This window comes from Lepidochelys kempii, chromosome 2 (assembly GCF_965140285.1).
Source record: "Lepidochelys kempii isolate rLepKem1 chromosome 2, rLepKem1.hap1, whole genome shotgun sequence".
NCBI lineage: Eukaryota > Metazoa > Chordata > Testudines > Cheloniidae > Lepidochelys > Lepidochelys kempii.
The window spans coordinates 53124709-53134418 of NC_136381.1; the positions used below are offsets into that span (position 1 = coordinate 53124709).

Sequence of the window (9710 nt, forward strand, 5' to 3'; positions counted from 1 at the left end):
AAGCTACGTAGAGGTTGAGTAGAATCTAGAAGTCGCTGTTGTAGATTTTTAAGAATCAAGTCTGTGTACTTTTTCAGTTGTCTTAAACACTTCTTGTCCTCTTCACTTAAGGATTCAATATAAATGCCTTAATTAGTCAACTTCTGGACTGAAGTCTTTGCTTCTTCCAGTACTTTTTCAATGGATAGCTCTCTGATGGATCCAAACGTAGCTTCTATTGCTGGACAAAGATCTACTACTGTTGTAGCAGATGCCTGGATGGCATTGTTTAATGATCCAAGTGGTTTCAACAGTAGACTTACAAGAGAAAGAATGGTTTTAGAGTAGCAGCCGTGTTAGTCTGTATTTGCAAAAAGAAAAGGAGTACTAGTGGCAATAGTCTTCTCTGAACGTAGTAGCAAAAGTAATCCACCAGCCTCACTACTTAGATCCATCCCATCTTGGCAGATACTTTCCAAAGCCAGTAAGAATGGCTAGAGTAATTTTATGACAACAGCCAAGGATCACTCATGAGAAAGCCAGAGGGTTTTCCCAGATTGGACTAATTTGAACTTCAGTCCTAGTGTATCTTCTATATTTTCCAAGATATTCAGTTTTTTTGGGATTCTTGCTGAAAAAAAGAATATAATGAAGACATTAAATTTATAGCTTTTTAAATGTCTTTTGAAGAGTCTGGAGCTCGTACTAGCGCTAGTTGTGTAGTAGATGGCCTCTGCAGTGTGTGTAGGAGAGATTAGGGTTACACTTTTCTCTGAGCAAAGCTTGTGCTCCACCATGTCTTCCAGAGAAGTCTGCAGCTCCATCAAATGCACAAGCAGCCATCTGTCTGGGGTCCAACTGACAAGCATTTAACTCTTCTAAGATGTGGGTTGTCACAGATGCAGCCAATCTGTCTTCTATAACTTGAACATCTAGAAATGCATGTACTGGCCTACCACTGACATCACGATAACGTGCACAAGGACTTAATGCTTGATGACCATTTGCACTGGTGCATTCATCAGCCATGTATGCAAATTTTTTGAATGTGGTGAGAGTTCTTCACTTTTCAACTGTTGAGTCTTTCACTGTTGCACCACATGCGTCTAGCCAGTCAGCTGAGTTTCTTGCAGAAAGATAGTGAGCATTTGCTGGTCTTGTTTGGAACTAGTGTTCAACTTCAGGATGAACAAGTGACAATGCACTTAACATTGGCCTCCAGTTTGTAGTGTGTGGTGTCTCTTGCTTAAACAGAAAGTATGATGCCACAGCCATGTTTGTTCACATGAACTGTGTTGTGTCTCCAGCATTCTTAACAGCCTCATTAACTCACTGGTTTTGTCCTTGGTCAGTGGAGACTCAGAGTTCAGAGGTGCTTTTACATGAGTACACCTCCCAGGTGTGGGGCAAGAAGGCACCTTGCTCGTTCCTCCAGCTGCTCACTGTTCGCTCTGGCCACTGTTGTTCATTGTGCCACCATTCACTCCATTGCTCTGTTGCCAATGGCACTGCACCATCACCTGCTGCTGCCACCTGCCACTAGGACCTCTGCGAGTCAGACTCTTGAAATCACTGAGAGCTGGGTGGAACCTCAACTGAGCTCTCAGTGGGGGAACCTCACTGCTAGTGCAGACTGGGCCGTCTCTTCCACAGAAACACTGTCCCACAGCAGGTCTAAGCACTTAGACCTGATTATCAGGGATTTCAGCTGTAGTGGTCACTTAACACAACAAAAGACTATCTATGGAGTCTAATCAGCTCCATCTTTAAACAGTGGAAAGGGGCAGGTCAAATCGTACTTGTGGCTCAGGCAGCCCATCAAGCAAAACACCTGCCCCCACCCTCTCTTGATGCCCTAAACCAACACAGGCTAAGTACAGTTCTACTGCCCTTTACTCGTACAATAAGAACAACACCCCCTCCCCCCACCAGTGATTTGTAACCCAACCCCAGCCAAAATCTATCACTTGGGCAACACAGCTCTGTTTGCTGGATACCTGGGTAGATTAGGTGTGAACGTAAACACAATCTGGTCCTGAAGCCTTTCCCACCAGCCCAAGCTTTGAGGGAGAGCTCATTTAGACTTTGTTTCCAAACCATAATTTGAAATTATTAGGTTGGCCAACATCACCGAAATGAATGCTCTGACATGGTCATAAAAAAACAACAGCTGTATAAGGAAGCTAGTGTATGTTCGTACTTTTCAAATCTGTTATACTTTTCCAGATACCCTGTATATGCTTTTAAAAAGTGTGTATTAACGTTTCAAGTTCAATTCAAATTTCCAAATAATCACTGAATTGGCAACACTGCATGTAACTAGTTCACAAACCTGGGGGTAGGGGGGTTAGGGAAATTCGCGGGGGCATGTAGGGAAACCCCTGCGCCCAGCAGGAGGGCCAGGGTGGGAAAGGCACGGAGGCGCTCGGTTGCCAGGGCGCCGCAGCCAGCAATGGAGGCTGGGCTGACGGCCGGGGCGACGGGTCACGGCAGTAGCGAGCCAGCGCCCCCCGCTGTGAAGGGCCCGGGACGCGAAGGGAGCCTTGGCCCACGGGATGACACGATCTCACGGAGCGGCTCCGCTCCCAGGGCTGGGCCCGGCCGCGGGGGCGGCCCAGAGCCCGGCCGGAGATAAGGGAACCGAGACGCCGGCGGGGGCTGGCAGGGCGGACCGGGCAGCCGGGCTCCCCGCGCGGAGGGCGGCCCAGCCCATAGCCCGAGCGCAGCCGCCGCAGGCCCTGTCTGCCCCCCGGCCGGGGGAGGCTCACACGCGGCGGCCGCCGCTGCCGCACGCACCGCCCAGCGCCGCAGCCGGCCGCGATTGGCCGCCAGCCGGGCACCGAGCAACTTTCCCACGGCCGCGAGGCCACGCGCGCGCGGCTCCGCCAGCGCCTGACTGGCCTCCGGCCCAGCCAATCGCGCACCGACGGGGGCGGGCTCCGAACGCGGCCATGTGTCGCTCCAAGCAGCTCCACCCCCAAGCTGCTCCGGAGCAAGGGAAGGGGGCGAGTCACTGACCAGCCTCCCCGCCAGCGGCTATTGGCTGCAACCGGCGGCGCGTCCGCCAATCAGGAGAGCGGGGCCAGCGAGTGGCTACAATGTGATGTCTGTGGCCGGCGGCGCCTGGCCTCCCCCCTCCCGCGGGTAAGAGGCGAGGCGTGGGAACGGGATGGGGGAGACGGAGCTGGCGGAGCCAGAGGTCGAGCGGCAGCGGGGCGCGCACTGAGCCAGCCAGCCCGCCAGCCAGCCAGCCCGGGCCCGATCCCTGCCTCCCTCCCGCCCGCCCGCCCCCCTGCAGCCTCCCCTGCCCGGCGGCGGCGGCGGCAGCAGCAGCATGAAGCGGGCGCACCCCGAGTACAGCTCCTCTGACAGCGAGGAGCTGGACGAGCCCGTCGAGGTGGAGAAGGAGAGCGCGGACGAGAATGGGTGAGGAGGGGAGCGGGGGCGCTGTGCCCCCGGGGGCATGGGGTGCGTGGGCCGGGGGAGGCGCCCGTTCGCGGTGATCCTCGGGGGAGCGGCAGCCGGGGTGTGCTCTGTGCCCGCCGCGGGCAGGCAGGCTCCCTGCCCTGGCGGCTCGCACCTTTGCCTCCCGGAGTCCCCGCGCGGAGCCACCTCCGCCCACGCCTTGTTATTATGGGAGCGGCTGCGTTGATCCTTCCTTACAGCCCCGTTTCTCTCACTCCCGGCATCTGCGCTAACTGTTTGTGATTCATTTCAGAAACTTGAGTTCAGCTCCAGGTTCAATGTCTCCATCCACCACCTCCCAGATCCTGGCCAGGAAAAGGCGCAGAGGGGTGAGTCCCCGTTCACTAACTACTGATACCCTCCCAGGGTCAAGCTGCTTTGCCCCAGCGTGCCTTTTGCATTCAACGCTGAAAACTTGTCTGTTTTACTCATAGATCATCGAGAAACGTCGCCGGGATCGAATCAATAACAGCTTGTCGGAGCTGAGGAGACTGGTGCCAAGTGCTTTTGAAAAGCAGGTAATTCACAATGGGCTCTGACTATAATTAGTGCATAGGTGACTGGGTCACAAGGACTGCAGACTAGAAGTGGTGCTGCATCTTACCCTTTTATAGTTTATTTTGCACTATTTCTGCCAAATTCTTTTAGATCTTCTAAAAATTGACCTATTCTACCCCCTCTCCTCTCTTGCGCTCTCTCTTTTTCAAGGGATCAGCCAAACTGGAAAAAGCTGAAATTCTGCAGATGACTGTGGATCACCTGAAAATGTTGCATACAGCAGGAGGCAAAGGTAATCTTTTATCTGACAACAGATTCAATAGTTCTGAACAAACCGTGATTACAGCAACAAAGTTGAAGTCAGACCAAGCAGCACCCTGAGCCGTAACTGAATGTCCCACAAACTTGTCATCTGCATGCAGTGGGTGGAGAAATCAAATGGAAATATGTGTATACACAACTGGGAAATTCAGTATTTCCTCTTACATGGAACATTGTATAGTCTATTTACTGTTCTATGTTAAGTGCAGATTATGTTGTCGTAGACTATAGATAGACTCTGTTGAGAAAATGATTTGTTATCCAAGTTTCTGTAAGGTTATGGCAGCACTGTGAAGTGAAGTAACTTTCAGCCACTGAAGAGAAACACAAGCTTTTTCTCAACCCCCCCCAGCCTAAAACAAGTGGTCTATCTGGGATCTTTTTGGCTGTTTAATGTTTTAGGTTGAAATGGGTAGTGGAGGAGCTAACACAAATGCGAATGTATAAATTGATATTTGAGGACCGACAGCTAGTCTGTGAAAGTGGCCTGTGATAAGTTACATGTGTGTGACTAATGAATTTCACTGTTCAGTGGCTTTGTGTCCATTGATGTAGCTAGCATTGGAAAATACATCTCTCCTCTTTGTGCGTTCTTTGCTGGTAGTGTGAAGTTTCAGCTTATACGTGCCAGTCTGCGACTGGTCCTGGGACTCGCTGCATCACAACACAGATACTATAAAAGAAAAACTTGTTAGACCATAGAAGAGTTTTTGGAAGCCATTCTGTGGTTGGGGAAAACTGCAACTATATAACCGTCACACTCAAGTGAAATGTACTTGTAGGGAGTGTGGAGGATGCAGAGTAGTCAGTGACTACAAACGGTATTTTAAGACTCCACTCTTTGTTCCTTTTTCTTAGGCTATTTTGATGCCCACGCTCTTGCTATGGACTATCGGAGTTTAGGATTTCGAGAGTGCCTGGCTGAAGTAGTCCGGTACCTTAGTATTATTGAGGGTCTGGATACTTCTGATCCTCTTCGAGTTCGACTGGTGTCTCACCTCAATAATTATGCCTCTCAACGGGAAGCAGCAAGTAGTGCCCACACCGGCATTGGACATATTCCTTGGGGCAGTGCCTTTGGACATCATCCTCACATTTCTCACCCGTTGTTATTGCCTCAGAATGGGCACAGTAATTCCAGTACCACAACGTCTTCCACAGAACCACATCACCAGAGCAGAATTGCTGCTTCACATGCTGAAACTTCTTCACTGAGACTGCCCCCTAATGGCAGCATTGGACCAGTGCTTCCTGTGGTCACCTCTACTTCCAAACTATCTCCTCCTCTGCTGTCCTCCATGGCATCTTTGTCTGCGTTCCCCTTTTCATTTGGTTCGTTCCATTTGCTGTCACCTAATGTACTCAGTCCATCCACACCAGCACAGTCGGCAAACCTTGGCAAGCCCTACAGACCGTGGGGGACTGAGATTGGAGCCTTTTAAGAACTAATAGTTTTAGCGCAGGGTGAGGGAAGCCTAAAAACTCAGCTGAGCTGGTTTTATTGCCAACTTCAATTTTAAGTTCTTAAGTAACTGAGACAAAGGTACAGTTCAAGCTTAACAAAGTTTGTCTAAAAACTGAAGTGCTTGGGTTTTTTACATTTTTGTATTAGCAGATTTTAAAAAAAAATGAATTGCTGAAGTTTGTCCAAAAATAAAATCACACTAGTGGATGTTAACACTTGTGATAGGTTTATGCTGAGTGTTTAACTCCCTTTGTAAACAATTTGTCTCAAATGATTCCATTTTGCCTCAGAACATTGGACCCTTTTTTAACGTTTAGTGTATTTTTGTCTATTATTGTTAGTGACAGCTTATTTTTAGTTTTAATTTTTCAAAACCGCTATTCTCAGCATTAACATAAATTGTGTTTTTGTTAATATTTTGACATTAAGATGTTCTATAAGGAAATATTCTTTTGTAAACTGTATTCTGAGTTTTATATCTCTGAACAAAGCGTTGACAAATCAGATTGACCAGGCTTATCACAGAAAAGGAATTCTGTGTCCCAGAGGCTGGGTGGGTTTGGTGATCTTGTCCTAGTCCTAGTCTTATCCTAGTGGACATTTATCACAACTCAGAACCACTGCATTATTTCTTTTGGCATAAGGAGGGCCAGTTTTTTGCTCAAGAGTAAACTACTACTAGAATAGCAAAGGTGCTACCGATCAAGTGTGAATTGCATTGGTGTTGATTTAGGTGGGGTCATGGGGGAGAGAGACCAACACCTTACACCACTTTACTGGCCAGAGCCAATGCTAAACACCCTTTCAATTGTGTGGGGTCAGAACCTGATCTTGATTACAATGGAGTACCCTAAATTTCTACTTGGGTAACTGATTTCACCCTAGGAGCTTCAAATTTGCACCTAAAATAAATTGTGGCCGTATTTAAATAGCAAAAGGAATGGTACAGTGGAAACCCATTCCGGGCATAAGCTTGTTTTGTAACAAATGTATTCTCTTAACTGATCAGTTTTCTATTGTATTTTACTCTGAGATGCACCCAGAGGTGATTCCTCATATTTTACAAGGGCTCTGCTGCATTCTTGTATATATTCTGGTTGGGTTTCATGAGACTCTCATTTTGAACCGTTTTATTCTGTCAAGAGGTATTCTTTATTGGGCTCCACTGAATTGGGTTTGGTCGCTTTTGTATTTGTGGCTAAATAAAGGAGAAAGAACAAACTATTTTGAATGACATTTTTGTCTGATATGTCAGTGGGGAATCCTGTAGCCACGGGTACCATCTGAGAGGTGGCAGAATTACTACTTGTTCTTTCTGTGACATATACTTAACATCACTGTGCAACTATGTCTTAAATGGTACTGCATACTTTTCTACTACGGTTCAGGTCACAGAGTAGTGCTATGTCTCCGAATAAGGCCATGTTTCAGAATCAAGCTTAAAAAGTGAGTATTAAGATTACTTTTTTGCTTTTCACATGCTTGCCAGTCCAAGGAGGATAAGGTGAAAGACACCAACATCCGTGCTAGAGAGAAGGGTGAAGTTGCACTGCACATGCTGGTAAAGGCCATTTAAATTATTTAAGATTTTTTTTTTTTTAAGTTAGCATTGGGAACCTGTTGATGCTGCCTCACACATGAGTTTTGTTTTGCCCAAACATCTATGTGAGCTCATAAAATAGGTGAGTTCTGCAGATAAAATTCAAGTTCATTTTACATCCTATGTGGTTGTACAGCATTTAGCATGATGGAACTCTGACACTGATTGGTGCCTGTGTGTGTTACTACAATATTAATAATACTGTGCAGCTGGCTCACACATACTGAACTTAATAGTATGATGGCACGTGTGTAAAATACTTCCCTAAAGCAGTACGAACAGAGACATGACCTGGGGCGCCTGGTTTTCTGTAGCACTCTGGAAGTCTGCACCTGTAGAACTTAAGGATTTCTCCTCCAGGTACCTTAATTCTTCTCTGTGCATTTGATTTTATAGAGTAATTCTATCTTCAGATGGCTTATCTTTGTTCCAACTTAACTCTGCCAGAATAGAGCCAGAGTGCCTGGCCCCTTGGGAGCAGAGTATTTTGTTTTAAAAAGGACTCTCTGTCTAATATTGGAGTGGCATTAACTGGAGCCTGATGGATATCTTGGGTCCCTTAGTTGAAAGGAGCATTGCCCTGAGGTTGGGAATAGTTAATATGGGAGGGAAATCAGGTATATAACCTCATTCTGTTCTCCTAGGTTGGAGAAAATTGTTGCCAGTCATGAAGGTAGGAAAAGCAAAACTGAACATTAGTGCTAGAAGTATGTCAACGTGGGGGGAGGGATAGCTCAGCGGTTTGAGCATTGGCCTGCTAAACCCAGGGTTGTGAGCTCAATCCTTGAGGGGGCCATTTGGGGATCTGGGGCAAAAATTGGGGCTTGGTCCTGCTTTGAGCAGAGGGTTGGACTAGATGACCTCCTGAGGTCCCTTCCAACCCTGATATTCTATGATATCACAGTGAAGAAATTATAGAATATAGAGTGTCTATAAACATATTAAATAAAAGGCTATAAAAGTCAGATCCCAGTTTCTCTTTCAGATTTATATTGTCACTCATATAATTATGTTCCTGTTTGTTTGGTACTAAACTAACACATCTCTATCTAAGGGACAGCCAGAGTGCACACATCTGCTCTTTCGTAAAGTTTAAAGGCTTTCTAAACCACAAAGCTGCTAAGCCTCAGTGATTGTTTCCTTCACATCCAAATGTTTTTGCCCATCTTTAAATTGCTGGCTCTCCTGCGGGGGTGAGGGCTGCAGGGTTCAGGGTGTGGGAGGGGGCTCTGGACTGGGGCAGAGGGTTGGTGTGTGGGAGGGCGTCAGAGGTCTGGGCTGCGGGTGCAGGCTCTAGGGTGGGGCTGGGGATGAGGTGTTCAGGGTGCAAGAAGGGGCTTCATGTTGGGGGGGCTCAGAGCTGGGGTAGGGGATTGGCGTGTGGGGTTTGGGAGCGGGCTTACCTCAGGCGGCTCCCCGTCAGCAGCGAAGCAGGGGTGCTAAGGCAGGCTTCCTGTCTGTCCTGGCACTGCAGACTGCGCTGTGCCCCAGAAGCAGCCAGTGGCAGGTCTGGCTCCTAGGCAGAGGTGTGCAAGTGGCTCCGTGTGGCTCTCGCCCACAGGCACCGCCCCCTCCAGCTCCCATTGTTCAGGAACTGGCCAATGGGAGTGTGGATCCCGTGCTCGGGGTGGGGGCAGCACACGGAGCCCCATGGCCCCGCCGCCTAGGAGCCGGACCTGCTGCTGGCTGCTTCTGGGGCACAGCGCGGTGTCAGAACAGGTAGGGACTAGCCTGCCTTAGCTGGGCAGCACCACCAATGGAACTTTTAATGGCCTGCTTGGTGGTGATGACCAGAACCGTTGTGATCCTGTGCCTTACATTCCATGACCCGCTGTTTGAAAACCACTTGCCTAGTGGATGGGACACTATTCCATACATCAGAAGACCTGAGTTCAGTTCCTGACTTTGCCACTAACTTGCTGGGTAGTCTTGGGCAAGTTATTTAAACTTTGTGTCACAGTTACCTCAGATGTAAAATGCAGAGAACAGTGTTTGCCCCCCCCCAGTAAACATTTTTAAGACTTGCAGATGAAAATTGCTCATTATTTGTAAAATTATAGTACAGAGAGAGCAGTGATACTCAGACCTCAGTGGTTCAGGAGCCAAATTAGCAATCAACATTACCCAAAAGAGCCACAGTTGTGTGAATTCATTGTTTCATTTACTATTTGTATAATTTATATAATTCTCAGACCAAAATGACTGACTAAGTATTCTTATTTTATCAACTATGATTGGTTAATAGCATAGTAAAAGCAGCCTGATTGGTTAATAACTTAGATTGCAGCACATGATATTAAAACACTGTGTGATCTAATTATTAGCCATGGGAGACACATTTAAGAGCCACTTGCGGCTCATGATCCTCAGTCTGAGTATCAC

General features: G+C 47.7%; 1 protein-coding gene across 1 annotated transcript; it reads left to right on the forward strand.

Annotated features, from left to right (window-relative positions):
• Positions 1-3034: 3034 nt before the first annotated feature.
• HEY1 (hes related family bHLH transcription factor with YRPW motif 1) lies at positions 3035-6952 on the forward strand. Its single transcript, XM_073330754.2, has 5 exons — positions 3035-3405; positions 3698-3773; positions 3879-3962; positions 4153-4234; positions 5122-6952. The coding sequence occupies exons 1-5, from the start codon at positions 3314-3316 to the stop codon at positions 5703-5705; spliced, it is 918 nt and encodes a 305-aa protein (XP_073186855.1). The 5' UTR covers positions 3035-3313; the 3' UTR covers positions 5706-6952.
• The last annotated feature ends 2758 nt before the right edge of the window (positions 6953-9710 follow it).

Bases quoted from the DNA above. Each gene is read 5' to 3' on its own strand.
- HEY1 (XM_073330754.2), top strand. From the start codon at position 3,314: ATGAAGCGGGCGCACCCCGAGTACAGCTCCTCTGACAGCGAGGAGCTG. The intron at 3,963-4,152 runs GTAATTCACAAT...CTCTTTTTCAAG, and splicing joins CAAGTGCTTTTGAAAAGCAG to GGATCAGCCAAACTGGAAAA. The intron at 4,235-5,121 runs GTAATCTTTTAT...CCTTTTTCTTAG, and splicing joins GCATACAGCAGGAGGCAAAG to GCTATTTTGATGCCCACGCT.